At 37.3% G+C, this 15,847-nt stretch overlaps 1 protein-coding gene across 5 annotated transcripts; it reads left to right on the plus strand.

Moving 5' to 3' along the window:
- The first annotated feature begins 656 nt into the window (after positions 1-656).
- Positions 657-6,275, plus strand: LOC103713215 (transcription repressor KAN1-like). 5 transcript variants are annotated; one of them, XM_008800069.5, is made up of 6 exons: positions 657-1,929; positions 2,046-2,122; positions 2,705-2,750; positions 2,948-3,092; positions 5,516-5,675; positions 5,771-6,275. In XM_008800069.5, the coding sequence occupies exons 1-6, from the start codon at positions 1,182-1,184 to the stop codon at positions 5,882-5,884; spliced, it is 1,290 nt and encodes a 429-aa protein (XP_008798291.2). In that variant the 5' UTR covers positions 657-1,181; the 3' UTR covers positions 5,885-6,275. The 5 variants fall into 5 exon arrangements, with proteins under 5 accessions (XP_008798291.2, XP_038983034.1, XP_008798299.2 ...); XM_039127106.3 differs by having other exon boundaries at positions 5,516-5,591; positions 5,776-6,275; XM_008800077.5 differs by having other exon boundaries at positions 2,957-3,092.
- The last annotated feature ends 9,572 nt before the right edge of the window (positions 6,276-15,847 follow it).

Below are 15,847 nucleotides of genomic sequence, written 5' to 3' on the forward strand. Positions count from 1 at the left end.
TTTAAGCTCTGACATCCTCGTCAGGCTAAGGATTCAAATCCATTTAAATCTAATCACAAATACCACAATCAGCCCATGGTCAACCCCAATAGATCTGTGCTGCAGTGTCTCGTAGTCCACATAGGTTATAAGTCAAGTCCGCTCTGATACTATTTGTAACAATTCAGGACTTCATCCAAACAGGCTAGCCGAAAGATGTTATTTGAGTTTCTTGATCATATATAAGTACCCAATATCTAAATAGTAAATAATCAATGTTAGACTAAATATACGCCTGCATGGTGCTAGCATGAATTGCTCTCACCTAAGTATGCTTCACCCAAGAGTATGATAAAATCTGATGCTGAAGACCGCACCAACCTTGAAGGAAATTAAAATAAAGTTGAGTTTCAAAACCTGACTCCAATTAAGAATTAAAAGTATCTAATAATATGATGACACGTTTCTTGCCCCTCTCTCTCTTCTTTTTTTCTATTTTTTTCCCTTCCATTTTGGTTTAGATTAGAAAACAACCTAATTAATGGAGCCGGTGGGAAGGAATCGCAGCACAAGCCTCGGTCCTTTTTCTTTTTTCTCTTCATCTCCAAGCCTTTATATTCTCTCATGCCTATAAGCTTCGTCCTAAAATATACGCCGATTTCCGCGGAGTAGGAAGTCCAAGCTCCTGTTGCCTAAGTCCCTTGACCGCTCTCTCTCTCTCTCTCTCTCTCTCTCTCTCTTTCACACACACAAGTGCCATTTTCCCACATACACTCTATCAAAATGAGACCCCCAACCGTTCCAAATGCTCTACCCTTTCCTTTCTTTATGCTCTCCGTCCACTAAAAGCATTCGCTCTTCGCCCAACCAACCCCTATCTTCAGAAAAAAAGATCGCCCAACCAAACCCTCACCCCCCCCCCCCACCCCTCTCCCTCTCTAGATCACTACATACAAAGAGAATAAAAAAGGAACACTTGCAGATCATGCACCCTCTCAAAGCTCTTCCTCATTCTCTTACTCCCCACTTCATCTCTACATAGAAAGAAAGAAAAAGAATAAGAAAGCGGTGCTGCAGCTGCATGCAAGTACCGGGGAACCTGGTGCAAAACTTCAGACTGGTGAAGCGGGTTTTCCAGAGCTTATCCGTCCATCAACAGACACCATCCAGATCAAGGAAAAAGGAGAGGAAGAGATTATAGAATGCAAACTCAAGGAGTCTTCACGGAAACCACCTCAATCCCTTCCCCCGACCTCTCGTTGCACATCAGACCCCCAAGAACCACACCCTCCTCGACGGCCGACACCCACCATGACCTCAGCCTCGACCTCCTTCAGCGGATCGAAGCCCTCAAACCACAAGCCGACAGCTGCTCAAACTTCGCTTGCACCGATCTGACCCTCTCAAGTCCGTTGGCAACCTCGGAGGTAGATGGCCCATGGAGGTGGGAAGGAGCACTGCAGGATAGGTGCCACAACAGCCATCTCAGCGACTTGGTGTTGGATGACCGGAGGCCAATAAAGGGAATCCCCATCTACAACAGCAATACCTCACCGTTCCTCTCAGCTGATCCCACGATGGGATTCAACCACCAAATGTCATCCACACCTTCTTTATGGTCCTCATTTTGCTCTTCGGTGCCATCTTCACCTTCTTCTTCTAGTGGTTACTCTTCCAATTTAGACACAGCGGCATCTTTCCTGCATCCAGTGATGGCACCACCGACAAGGTTCGCCGGGTTATCATCAGACACAATCAACTACAACCACCACCCCCACCACCACCATCAATATGGAATTGGGCCGCTAGATGTCTCTCACAACATGATGAGGTCTAGATTCATGCAGAAGCTCTCGGCGAAGCGGAGTATGCGTGCACCAAGAATGCGGTGGACTAGCACACTTCATGCCCGCTTCGTCCATGCTGTCGAGCTCCTCGGTGGTCATGAGAGTATGCTATATCTCTCATTTTCCTGCTGCTACTTTTGTGATTATATCAAATTATTTAATCTATCATTCATGAAATCTGGCAATCTCTTTCTGCTTTGGTGGATTGTTTCGATTTAGGGGCGACGCCGAAGTCTGTTCTCGAGCTCATGGATGTGAAAGATCTGACTCTAGCCCATGTCAAGAGCCACTTACAGGTTTTTTCTTTCCTTTGTTTGAGACCACATTCCTCATCGTCATCCCCCTCAACCTGAGCAGAGTTTCCATCTCTCTCTCTCTCTCTCGCCCGCTCGCTTGCTTACTAATGCGTGTACAGTAGTAATGGATGCAGTGAATGACTAAATGAATGAATGAATCCGTAATAGGTCTGTTTATTTGCAGACAGAGAACTGCCATACATATAGGTAAGGTCACAGAGAGAGAGAGAGAGAGAGAGAGAGAGAGAGAGAGAGAGAGAGAGAGGAAAAGCAGCCATCATTTCACAATAATACAAGGCCAAAATAAACTCAAGAGGCATCAACCTCGTGAGCAATGGAAGTGGAAAGAAAAATATTAGATAACAAGAAATATCTCGAAAAAAAAAAAAGAATGACAAGACACACCATAGGAAGAAAGGAGTAGAGGCTTGGATTGAAGCTGGATTCTCCTGATCTTTACCTTGCCTTTTTCTTTCTTTCTTCACTATTATTTTTCTTCTTTTCTTCTCCTTTATCTCTATCCGTCTTTCCATCTCTCTATCTATTCAATTGCTTTAGATTTCTTTCTCTCTGGCTCTACAGATGTATAGAACTGTTAAATCCACTGACAAGCCTGCAGCTTCCTCAGGTAATTCGTATTACTTAGCCTTCTGTGTTTCTCTTTATTTCAACTGTCGCTCCCTCTTTTTTTTTTTTTTACTATTTTACTAACTTCCTTAAAAGCAGTTCAAACTTTCCGTTAAACCAATATAAATCACCTTCAAATAAGAATGTGCAATATCATCTTCTTCTCAATACATCTTGTGTAAATTATATATTCTCAAGCTCAATCAGAAGGCTCAGGCGAAGAAGATTCTGCTCTTGGGACTGGAGATCTCAGCTTCCATCAACTAATGGAGCACGAAGGATCAAATAAACCAGTCCAACCAAAGGACATGGACTCGAGTACTAGATGGAGAAACTCATCTAAGTAAACCTCTCTCTCTCTCTCTCTCTCTCTCTCTCTCTCTCTGTGTGTGTCCATTCACAATCCACAAACATTTTTTTAGTGTTTCCAATTAGCAGAGAAATATTTTTTTCCCAACAAATGTCTTTAAGCTTAGCTTAGAAGATTGACAAGTCCACGTTCTCCAAATCTAAGTGCAAAAGGGCTCCCATGGCAGCTTTAGCTTTTCTCTCGCCCTTTGCGTTCTTTGAGATCTCATTGGGAGATTTAAAGCAAAAGCTTAAGATTAAGGAAAAGAAGGCATTCACTTGCTGAAAGTGATCAAACCAATTTAATTACTTTGTTAATGCTATATTTAGTTGGTGTCTTTTGCTTAATGCTTTTGTTCTCTTGGGATCTTTGTCTTCAGTGAACGAGACTGAAAAGGCCAAATACACCTTGACTTGAGTGCTCTCTTTGATTTTATAGTATTATTATAGTGCAGCATCATGTCCAGGTCTTGGGCTTTACTTTGTCTTTTGGTTCCTCATTCCAGTAGTTTAGCTTTTCAATGCATTGGCTCTGATTTTTGTGATGTGATTTGACCTCATCTGTCCTAGACCTACATGCATGCTACCTCATATTTTCTTCTCTTTTATTGTTATATTACTTTTAAACTTCACTAGCATTATTACCATGTTTCGTTTTCCTTCTTTGGTGCCTATATATATTCCTTTATCTTCTTAGACTTCACAAAGCCTTATATCATAGAAGGTTGGAGTAGTGAAAGATGGCATGCATCTGTTAATTTTATGTCAAATACGGCCTTCCTTTCTATGTTGTTTTTGTGGCACTGAAGGTAAAGAGAGATAGCCCATGTCAGGAACTTACAAGCAAGTTCCACAAGTATATTCGTTACTATACTGAAAAAAGGTAAGCATATCTATTACTAATCTAATTAACTTCAATACTCCAATATTTATAGTAACAAAACATCTTTATAATAAATTAACTGCTTCAGACATAGCTGTCAACTCTTTCTGATAGATCATATCTTATAATCATCTTCCAAAAAAATCCTTTTGCATGCTAACTATTTATTTGGGATATGGAAAAACTCAATAGTACTTCGGCCGATACTTAAGCTGCAGATGATGTTCCTTAATCTCTTAGTGAATTGATTGTTATCCTGGAATATTGAAAAGTGATATAGAATTACTTGGTTTTAAATATGCTGTATGGTGACCAATATGGTGTCAAGAAGTTCTGCATAGAAGCATATGCATGTTGGAAACTATTCTAAGAAAGATGTTAATAAATTAAGTGTTCTGATGAAAATAATGAGTATTGAAAACCTAATGTTGCCTAAGGTTTCCCAGGGGAATGAAAGATATGAAAAAACAATCATTAGACTGAAAAGAATCATTTCATCACGGAAAACAAATTGATGTAAACTCCAAAGATAAAGAAGCCATGGTGCTATGAAACAAAACCTATAAATGCACAACATGACCGTTTTGAATTCCCAAGAGAAAGCTCTTGGGAGCATTTGGTTGCATGTAACTTAAATATCATGTAGGGATTAAATTGGGAGACCATATACATCGCAAACAAAATAAATCTCATCACTAATTGAAGCTAAAACAAGTAGTGTGCTCGCGGGAAAAGAGCTAAACTGGAAGAATACTGTTTAGGAGAATAACCAATAGAAACCCAGGAGGATTGGTCCTTGATATATGTATATATATGTAAAGTCGTATACCAAAAACATTCTTTATAAATAAAACAAATCCCCTAACAAGACAATCCGATCCACGTCAGCTACTCCAGATGGTTTCTGATAGGATCTCAATATGAAATTTTATACACATTTATTTGAACTGGAATCATTTTTGTCTTTTTTCTTAGCTCTTTTAAGGAGGCAAAGTTGTGAAACATAACTCCATTAGATGGTGTTGTTAGTACACTTACGCAATTAATGCTACTATTTAAACAATTAAATTGCCAGACATGACAAGAAAAAAACAAAATGACATTCTGAAAGCAATGAATTTAGATAAGCAATATGAATGCGTATTGTGTCCTCTCGCAAAGGATTTGGTTAGTGTGAGCAAAAACATTTACGAAAAAAAAAAAGAAAAGAAAAAACAAGTTTTTGACACCTTGAAACTACAAAACGGTATTGAGGGGCATATTTTTCTTGGAAACCAAATGGTGTCCTAGTTTAGCACCTAGAAACTATAAAATATAATTTTTTGCGAAGGACCAAAACAAAACCAGCCTTCCATTATTAACTGATGAAAAGGGAGATAATTAAGATTACATACACAAGCAGCACAATGCACTGGTAAAACATAAATTTCACGCCTAGCATTGTGCAGGAGAATGATTTGATATGGCTTGTTAATGTGTCATTAAATTCACTCTTGAACTTTTGCATGACATGAACTTCTTGTGACAAATTTCAGCGGAGGAGCTTGGTTGCAAACCAATCCAAGTGACATGGAAGGGTTTGAACCAACAACTTTCACATCTCGGACAGAGGTACTTACAAGCAATTGCTGGATACCACACGCACCACACAGAGATACAGATAAAGACTCTGTTTATAAAGTTAATGGAATATATGTAATATACAAGTGACACAATGTGTCTTTTCACAAAATTTAAGAGGAAATTCAAAAAAAATGAATGATAAAGTGCATCTCTGGACTTTTAAACAGGATAGCCACCTTTGCCGATCCAATGGTTCTACTGGTTCTCATGAAGAACTCAAAAACCCTAGCCTGGAGTTCACCTTAGGAAGACCAGACTGGCATGACAGAGAGCAGGATTAATGCTAGCAGAGCTACACGAAGGTGGTATGCATTCAGTGGCTCCTGGAAGGTTCTAAGGCATTTATGTCAACAGTGAGGAATATAAGGAGGCGTATATGAAGGGTGAGGGGACACTGGAAATTATTCTGTCATTCTTGTTTGCATGGTGCGTGAACCTTACGTTCTTTATCTGGGCCTTGTTCTTCTTCTTCTCTGGATTTTCTTTTGTCCCTTATTTATCATAAGTTTCTTCGCTTCTTGATTTTATTCCTTTTATTTTCTCCTCGTGTGACACTTATAACCACTAGAGAGTGGAATTGCTAGAGCTCAAGTTAATTGGTGTCTAACAGATGCTGTACACATAAAACTTGGAAAGAAAAAATATTATTTTATGCAGCAACCTCAGCACATATCCTTTGTTTTCCTTCTCTTTTATTTATCATGATTTTCTCGTTTAACCACCATTGTTGGGACTTTATTGTTAAAGTGTAAGAGCTTGCCGAAATACCACATAAATTCTTTAAACATGTGGATGGGTGATTATCTGCAGAAAATATCATGATGGAGTTTTTTTTTTTTTTTTTTTTTGAGAAATATTATGACTAAGCACTTGATACATATATATAATGGAAGAACCATGAAACTCAAACTTCAATATCCATACATTTTTTTGCTGAAGCATGTTCCTTATGTTGAGTAGTAAATTAAAAGTTGTAGGATTTTCGTAGACAAATTGTTTCACTTTAAGATTTTGGATAAGATATGAATGTAGATATGACCAAATGAAGAAAATAGACATATTGCATTAGGTTCCTCAAAAGGTATATAGTAAAACCCCTAATTTACTTTCAGACAACTCAAATGAGATTAATTAGGATGGTAAAAATGTGTTAATGATGTCACATTTTACGTCCCATTTTTTTTTTAACGATTCAAAAACTAAGATACATAGGCTCTATTTGTAAATGGTGAGGTCCACCTTGCACAATGTAGATTGGACTCCTCTTTCTAATTCTAATAGGACTCTCTTTCCTAAAATAAACATTACTAGTGGAAATCTTCTAAAAAAGCTAGAATTCTTCAGGAAGTAGATCTCGAATTCTACATCAACTTTGCATGTTGTCGCTCCGCTTGATTCTTCTCAGATAGAGAGATATGCTTGGTCAAAGTTTTATCTGAAAAGAAAATTTTCATTTTGACCAGCCCATTTTAGATTCCAAATGATGGAATTTGGGCTCAATTGATATGGGCATCACCCCTTGGGGGCGTGGTGTCACGTCATATGTCTCAAAAAACTGTCTGATTTAAAAAAAAAAAGATCAACTCAATCGGATGTTGTATGACCAAATTATGGCCTCCAGAAATTTGGCCAATGACTCGACTTCCCGATGTGGCCGACCTCACTCTTGAACCCTATCCAGCTCTACCTGTAGTAGCCAAAGTGGTCCATATCGACTCTGGGGATTCTTCTAGATCACAGTTAGGTGAAACAAAAGGAGTTCCATAATCTTGAAGCAAGATAGTGTTCAGATAGGGTTGTTGGTTGGCAAATTTTTTTTGCCATACTGGTGATAAGTGTCTCGTTTTCCAATCTTCTTGGTATGGTTTAAATTTTATGATTGCTATAAAACCCTCATTCTAGAAATCCTTCGTAAGTCCTATTTTCCTTCATATAATTCCAAATATTCCCTTCAGACCTTTGCGACAGCTTTATCCACTGTCATGCCCCGAACCCGCCACCTGAGTTGGCCACATGATACGGCTGTATACATCCTAAAGTAGGGCCCTAGAGGATATGCAAGGCCTGAAAATTTATTACAACCTCAATAATGATCTCAATTCATACCACATAACAAAACTTGTACAATTATAGAATTTATTCATACAACCGACAGTAATAACATTCTATTTGTTTATTCTTTTTTTCTGCAATCACGACTATAGCTAAGTACTAAGCAACCTGCAACCTGCAACCTGCAACTCTGAAAAGAAAAAAAATGGGTTGTGAGTTTTACTGTCCAATAAGAATCTCTACACATTCACACCAATATAATAATATAGTTTGAAAATAGCAATAAGCGATACCAGAATGAAAACATAAATTACGAAATTTTTTTTCAAACATCTATTATAACTCAATTAAACCAACAAGCATCCGCATATAATACATTAAATATTCAACTTATCAAAAAAGATATATCACAAATACCAACAAGTAAAACGTTTTATTCAGTATTGATTTCATGGGTCTTATCAACTATTTTTCATTATCTTAATTCCAAGTTCCATTATAATTATCTTTCCGTCTTTGGACTAACCAAATCATGACCCAGTCCAAGACTACTAAACAAAATCCTACGTATAAGCCTATGGAGACTATCCCACACATAAGCTCGCGGAGGCTATCCCATTACGAGGTTAGTATAAACCATATCTTATCCATCTGATTTGCATGTTATTCTTGTCAAAGCACTTTCTATTCTCATAATTTTCAGGTATTATTGTTCATATCATCAGGTTTTCAATATCTGATACATCCAATAATTGTACAAGTATGTTCATACCTGAAATCATATAAAACATAGTATCTCACTCCAAACCAAATCCATCAATGTAAATCTCACAATGCAAATTTCATGAAGCAAAACTAACAGTATAAATCAACGAACATGTATATATTGATGATCAAGAACATGTGTTACCTCTATCGCAATCCAATGCAGTTACAATACTACCAATTCATACCTAACATGTCTAGTCAATTTAATATCAATATAACACCAATTTATCCTTTATCAATCACTCACCATATTGATGAATCAATTATTCAGTAATTACCTAATTTTAGAGTTCTAATATTTGAATTATCCATATTTTCTATCCTTCTTTAATTGAAAATTAAGAACAAATTAAGGATCAGGGCCCTACTTCGATTTAGAAACTCGAGTATAAGATCTCGTTGGACTTCTTTCTGTCCGGACGACTGCACGTCCATACAAAACAAAGGCCGATTATGAAAATAGATTCATATAGAATGAAGTACTAGGGCAGCTAGATGACAATGCCTAATTGTCCGAATCAATCAACATAATGTAACTCTATCTATCTTATCAAGAAACATATATCCAATCAAGAAAAGAATAATAGATCAGGGGTTATCAATTATAGGTCTGGTGGTAGCTGACAAAAAGGAAGAAAAAGGTTGATTAGATAGCAGCGTCCAACAATCTGGGTCGATTCATTATAGCCAATCAAATCAGTCAGCTCATAAAAAATGAATCAAACCATGATATAGATAATAAAATAAAGATTAGTGATGATAATGTCCAGCAGTGCTCGATCACCCAAATTAGTCAAAACAGTGTTTCCTATATCATTAGATCAAAGAATAGGTATCAAATACGACATGGGTAATATGCGAGGTTGCTGATGGTAGGGTCCAAGGAGGGTTAATGAATACTAGAGTGAAGGCTAGCACGACGGATGGTCACAGCAACACTAGCCTAGGACCCTCTACTAGGGTCAATTTAGGTCCGCAAAGTAAGCATATGGGACCCTCTTGCTGGGTCTATTGAACCATGCAAAGAGAAAGAAAGAGGAAAAGAAAATAAAGAAAGAAAGAGAGCGAAAAGAGATGAGAGAGAAAGAATAGCGATGACTCTTATTCTTCCCCAAAGTAAGGGAAGAACCAATCTCTCCCTCTTCTTATCGGATTAGGGGTGATGGCCACCAAGGCGATCCAACCCCGGTAATAGTGGCCATGGGCGGCTTTCAGTCACGGCACCACCAGCGACAGCGGCCACGAGCGGTCTTCAATCGTTGCACCACCGACGACAGTGGTCGGCCGACATAAGGAAGAAGAGAGGAAGAACAAAAAAAAAACAGAGAGATCCACACCAATCTCGGCCAAGATTACAAACAATCACCTAGGCCAATAGCTGCACGATCTTAGGGGTCCCAACCGAATCGAAGCCTGGCCAAACCCAACGGTCGATGGCGGCGAAACCCAGAAGAAAAGGGGCCGAAATAAGGCACCTTGTTTCAGATTGAAGTTCCGGCGATTCACTGGCCCAAATCAAGATGAACGGCGGCTAGATGACCAAAAAAAAGATAAGAAGATGTAGAGTGATTACCTCAGTCCGACGAGGTGATTCGGTGGCTTTTTCGGTGAAGATCCAATGAAGAGATTTGGAGAAGGAAACACGAGATCAGCAGTGATTTCTGGAGTTATCGAGGACGGTGCTCAACGGAGGAGATGGAGAACCTTAAATAAATGAAGGCCCTAAGGTCTAGCCAGTGTTTGGATCGCCTTAGAACTCTTGAAGTTCGATAATATCAAAGAGAAAAAAGACTCTGGTCGGGAGTCTTCTCCTCCACCCCATCAGGCCCTGACCTCTTAGACTGGCCCATTAGCCCAAGGAAACTGGGCTATTTCATCTACTGTCATTGACTTACGATGTTTAGAAGTAATACAAACACCCAAGCACCTCATCAAAGGATGCATTTAGGTTTTTCACCAAAAAAAAAAAAAAGAGGATGCATTTTGGTGACACGTAAGTCAACTTAACCAATTTTTTATTCAAGACCTTGATTTTATTCACTTAATTATTTATCTTTTTATCATAATCATCATCGCTGTTGTTGTTTATCTGTACAACTATAATATGACTACGTGCATAACATTATAGGCTGTTATAACAGTATTGAAAGACCATTAATTAGCCGAAAGTTCTTTTTCTGAGCAATTACTTAGGATAACACTCAAAAACTTCTTCAAAAATAATTTTAGCATTTTGTTATTATGGTCACATATATATGTATTGACGATTTCAATAAAATTAACAACTTATAACAGTAATATAACGGCAATGTACATGCATGGTTATCTAGAACTATTACGTAAATATTGTCATGCCAATATTATAACCATGTTTGGCACGTGAAAGGAAGCATTGTTTGGTGGGGATTCTTTTCGGTAGCCAGCAGATAGAAAATTCGCACGAAGTGGAGCCACAGAGCATTGATGTTGAAATGCAATATCGAAGGTATCTTCAAGGCTGGCTCCAACCAAATGAGACTTCAACTTATATGTAGCAGATGGTAAATAGCTTGTAATCCAATTACTAAATACCATATTATACCATTATAGTAGAATTAACAATATTAATTATAAGCATCATAGACATTAATTTATTTTGAAAGATAGCATTCTACTGAAAATTAAAAATAAAAATTCTAGACTATTTATAAAACCATCATTCACTACAACAATTTTGAGTTTTGCCGGCTTTGTTTTTCCGATACTAAGGGAAAGCATCGGGAAAGTTTGGCTCAGCGCCAACCTTTGCCGACGCTTTTACCTGGCGTCGGTAAATCTCCAGAAACGACGACGCTCTAAAGCGTCGTTAAAACATTAAGAAACGACGACGCTTAACAGCGTCGTTAGAAAACATTAAACCCCCCAACCGCTCGTCCGGCCCCCTCTCCTCATTTTCTATCGGTCGATGCCCTAGCTTCCCCGCTGCCGGCTTCTCAGTTCTCACCTTCATCGCGAGCCCTAGCTTTCCGGCTGCCGTCGACCTTGCCCCGTCTGAGATAAGCCTCCTCCTCCTTCTCCTTCTTGTTTTGTTCTTGTTTTTAATGCTCGCTCGGCCCCCTTTCCTCATCCTCTCTCGGTCGATCGATGCAGAAAATTTATCTTTGTTTTGTTCGAGCATAGATATTAAGGTCTGCCATGTATCAACGTTCACCCTCAAAGATAAATTTTCTGCTGCGTAGGGCTGCATGGTGTGTCTTGGTATACGTATACCTGGGGATCATCAGCTTGCTCAAATGTCAGTCATGGAGCCTTGTATGAAGAAGATGATCTAGATATAAAAATCAATATGATGAATAATGAAGACGCCGTGTATATGTATATGTGTGTGTGTGTGTGTGTGTATATATATATATATATATATATATATATATATATATATATATATATATATATATATATATATATATATATATATATATATATATATATATATATATATATATATATATATATATATATATATATATATACATACATACATATCACCCTTGAAAGCATATAGAGCACACAAAAAACCCTAATATCTATGGTCTGAAGCAGCCACAGATACGCACACATATATGTATCCGTCTCTGTGCGTGTATGTCTCAATACTGCATGACCTAGAACACTTGATCTTTTGTAGATCACGAGAGATTCCTGCAGCAACCTAACAAACTATATGTGTTAATGTTTCCATACATTATAATAATTTTATCCATTTCTTCTGTTTCTTGGTTTTTTTTTAAAAAAGCATAATTTTTGAGCAATAAAAAAGGCTAATTTCTTCAGCATAGATTACCAAACTGATTGCAATCATCTGAGGCACAAACCTGTGGTGACCCGTTTAACACAATGGACTTTGCACGTCAGATAACCGAGTCGAACACCAAAACAATGAATTGGATTTGTTTTAATGGCTTCTCACTTTAAATTACTAGTTGGTGTCGGCCGCGTTCTAACTATTCGAGTTTTTTTTTCGCGATCTCAAACCACAGCTAAGTATTAAGTATTCTGCAACTCTGAAAGAAAAAAAAGATGGTGTAAGCTTTACAGCTCAATCAAAATTTCTATGCATCCACACTAATATAATAATATAATTTAAGCATAACCAATAAATAATATTAAAGTGAAAACATAAATTATAAAATCTTATTTCAAGCATCCAATATAACTCAAAATCATTACAAATGCATATACATTTTGTATCATCCTAAATCCATCACAAATATTACCGGTGGTTTCGTATGACTTATCCTTCATGTCTCATTAATGCGATCTGAATCCATCAACAATTATCTTTCAGTTTTGGATTAACCACAACCACACTCGAGCTTATGACCAGCAAGCTCAAATACCACGTTCTTACCCGTGGCGGGGCTATCCACAATACCATGTTTCTGCCTCTAGCGAATTATCTATAATGCTATGTTCTTGCTCGTGACGAGGCTATCCATAATGTCATGTTGCTACCCATGATGAGACTATCTATAATTTAACGTGGCTAGTCTAAATACCTCTTTCATAACCATCAATTCATTAAATATATATTCATGCAAGTAAATATAATATAATGTTATATTCCTTTCAAAATATCAAGTAGCTGGTATCATATTCCAAATATCCGAAAAAGGCATTAATATTTGATACATGCATATAATATCGCAAACATAAATAATTGTACTGACAATCACATATCAACAAAGTAATCAGCTATGCGAAACCAAAAGAACGCAATGCATAATTAAATATACATGTAGGTGATCGTGTCTTAAGATTCTTACCTCTATTGGTAGCCAACTCAAATGCAGTGTTTATCAGTATTCTTCTGGGGACGGTTGCACCCCAGCCACAGCATGTATTAGCTAATACGGCAGGCCCTCAGATGAACTCACTGCCCATGTCCTTATTTAAATCGGGTATTAGCTTTTGTTGGAGAAAAGCAAACTTTTCCAAACAATCATCAGCCTTTTGACCGAGGGAAAGAAGGTGGAGAAACTGGATAGCCTTTTAATCTCATCAGGTGGATTTCTCGAAGACAAAAGAATGGTTTTATGCTACACAGCTATGGAAAGCAAAGCAAGAAGAGTCCCTGTGAAGGATGTTGTAAAAAGATGAAACAAATCAAGACTTCTTCCTAGTAGATCACATGAGAAAGAAAAGGGGGGAAGTTCTTAGTAGGCCCCTGTTATGATAGATGTGCCTTAAAGTCATTGGATTGGATTCCACTAGCACAATGCTTGTCGAAAGGCCACTCCTAAAGGCAACCTGGCCTCAAGGATAGGCATCATTTCCAGCAAGTGTGTCTTCTTGAGAATGATTTGGTTTCTGCTTCTAGGTGGATGTCAGTGCTGGATACTAGTACAATAGTTTCGATTCTTCCAATCAATAATGTTCCGTTTTACAGCCCAAAGTTTAAAATGATTAATAATGTTTAAGTTCTATACTTTCACTAATTCTTACCACTAATCCTTGTTTGTAGTTTCAATGAGAAGATGGCCCTTAGAGATTTTGTAAAATTGCTCAAATCAAAGCCCAGCCCGTAGAATTTATAGAAAGGCCTAGTCCGGCCCAACTAGACCATGGAATTCATTCAAATGTTAACTATTCTATGAATATCGGGCCATCTATGCAGTCTATACTCCTCAGTGGACCTGCGCACGCACGTATATGTATGTGCGTTTGTATGTATATATGTATATACGTATGCATGCATCGATGGATGGATGGATGGATGGATGGATGCGTAAGTATGTATATAGGTATGTATGTATGACACATGGGATATGGGAAGCATTGTGGAGCAATCATTAAAATGAAGGTGGTGTTGAGAAAATCAATTGGCAGTTGAACAGAGGACTACAATGGATCTTACCTCTCCATGGTGTAACAAAAATTTGCACTTGGGTCCAATCTATTGCAGAATGAAAAAGGGAGTATGATTAATTCGATTCGGCCCATGCTTAAACTTAGGACAGCATAGATGTTTAGTTATGAGTATTGCCTAGGCTAATCTAAAATGTAAAAAGATTTCTTTAGAAAAGGAATCTCCCTTTCATTGTCTTTTAGTAAAACGAGTGAAGGATTCTTGTTCTTATGTGGACATAGACATCTTGGCCAAAACCATATTCAAATGTTTTTCTTGTCACCAATCGACTGCTTCTACTTCTGCTTCACTATCCAACTGCTGTTTTAATTATTTTTTTTATTTATTAAACCAGGTAGTTTGCCGGTCTCTCTATGAAATCACTATTCCCTAGGGTTTGTACACTCGGAAAAAAAAATATTATGGTTTGCTCTTTAGGGCTGTGTTTGGTCCCGGCCAGGCTAAACTTTGTACAATTTGGATCTTGCACGACTTAAATTTTGATTTGGAATTGCTGTAAATCCAACCCAGCAAGTCAATGGATGTGGTCAATGTAGTATCATGCTGAGTCCTGATTCAAAACTTCAATTCAACTAACTAGGAGTTTTGAAGTGTCAAGGGCCAGGCTAGCTCAAATTTTGGCCCGCTTTAGGCCCAGTAGGGACAAACGTTGGGCCTCAAAGATGCTTGTTTCACAAAGTAGCAGCAAGGCCTGGGCCTTACGAATCACCTTCATGTATTAAATATTAAGTTTTCAATATGAACAATTTATGTAAAGAAATATAAATGGAGAATCCCCCCGGTTTTTTTGTGTAGGAAGAGATCCCCCTCTATTAATGCTGTTCTATATCTATTGAAAAGCCTGGAAAGAGGCACAAACAATTTGTAAGCGCACAAAAAAAATGTCGTACTCAATCTAATTGCATCTGTACCTTTTTTCACAAAAAAAGGATAAAAAATTCATGTGATAACAAGCAAAAATATATTGGACGATTAGTCCATAATTCATGTGATGGATGTTAGCCATTTCCATCCAGTGGACCTTGTAAGAGCGTTGTTGCCCATTCAAATAACACAAAAATGAGTATCGCCAATGTTGTTTTTTTTTTTTAACTAAACATCATTGATCTATCACGTGATATTTATCAAAATAAATTAAAAAAAACAACAGTTCCAAGTAACTCGAACCAACCTGCTCGGTCTGTGTTAAAATATTTACAGAAGAAAAAAAAATAAAAAAATAAAAAAATAATATTATTTTTCTGTTCCATCGTATTTGATACATTTCAGAAGTTATATATACTTATGTACAGACTTCATATAATTAAAATAATATAAGCTGATATGGGATCATACTAATAATAAAAAATATTATTATTGGTATAAATTGTTATATAATTTTTAAAATTACTTCTAATACTAATAAAAAAATATTATAAATCGATACAAATTTGTATTAATAAAAAAATATTAATGTAATTTCTTAAAATATAATGCTGGTGGATGCAAGGATCTCGTCTCGATATTCCCACATTTCTTG

Source organism: Phoenix dactylifera, chromosome 7 (genome assembly GCF_051530095.1).
Source record: "Phoenix dactylifera cultivar Ajwa chromosome 7, Ajwa_hap1_PhDact_Kaust_v1.1, whole genome shotgun sequence".
Lineage (NCBI taxonomy): Eukaryota > Viridiplantae > Streptophyta > Magnoliopsida > Arecales > Arecaceae > Phoenix > Phoenix dactylifera.

Bases quoted from the DNA above. Each gene is read 5' to 3' on its own strand.
- LOC103713215 (XM_008800069.5), top strand. From the start codon at position 1,182: ATGCAAACTCAAGGAGTCTTCACGGAAACCACCTCAATCCCTTCCCCC. The intron at 1,930-2,045 runs GTATGCTATATC...GTTTCGATTTAG, and splicing joins GCTCCTCGGTGGTCATGAGA to GGGCGACGCCGAAGTCTGTT. The intron at 2,751-2,947 runs GTAATTCGTATT...TATATTCTCAAG, and splicing joins CAAGCCTGCAGCTTCCTCAG to CTCAATCAGAAGGCTCAGGC.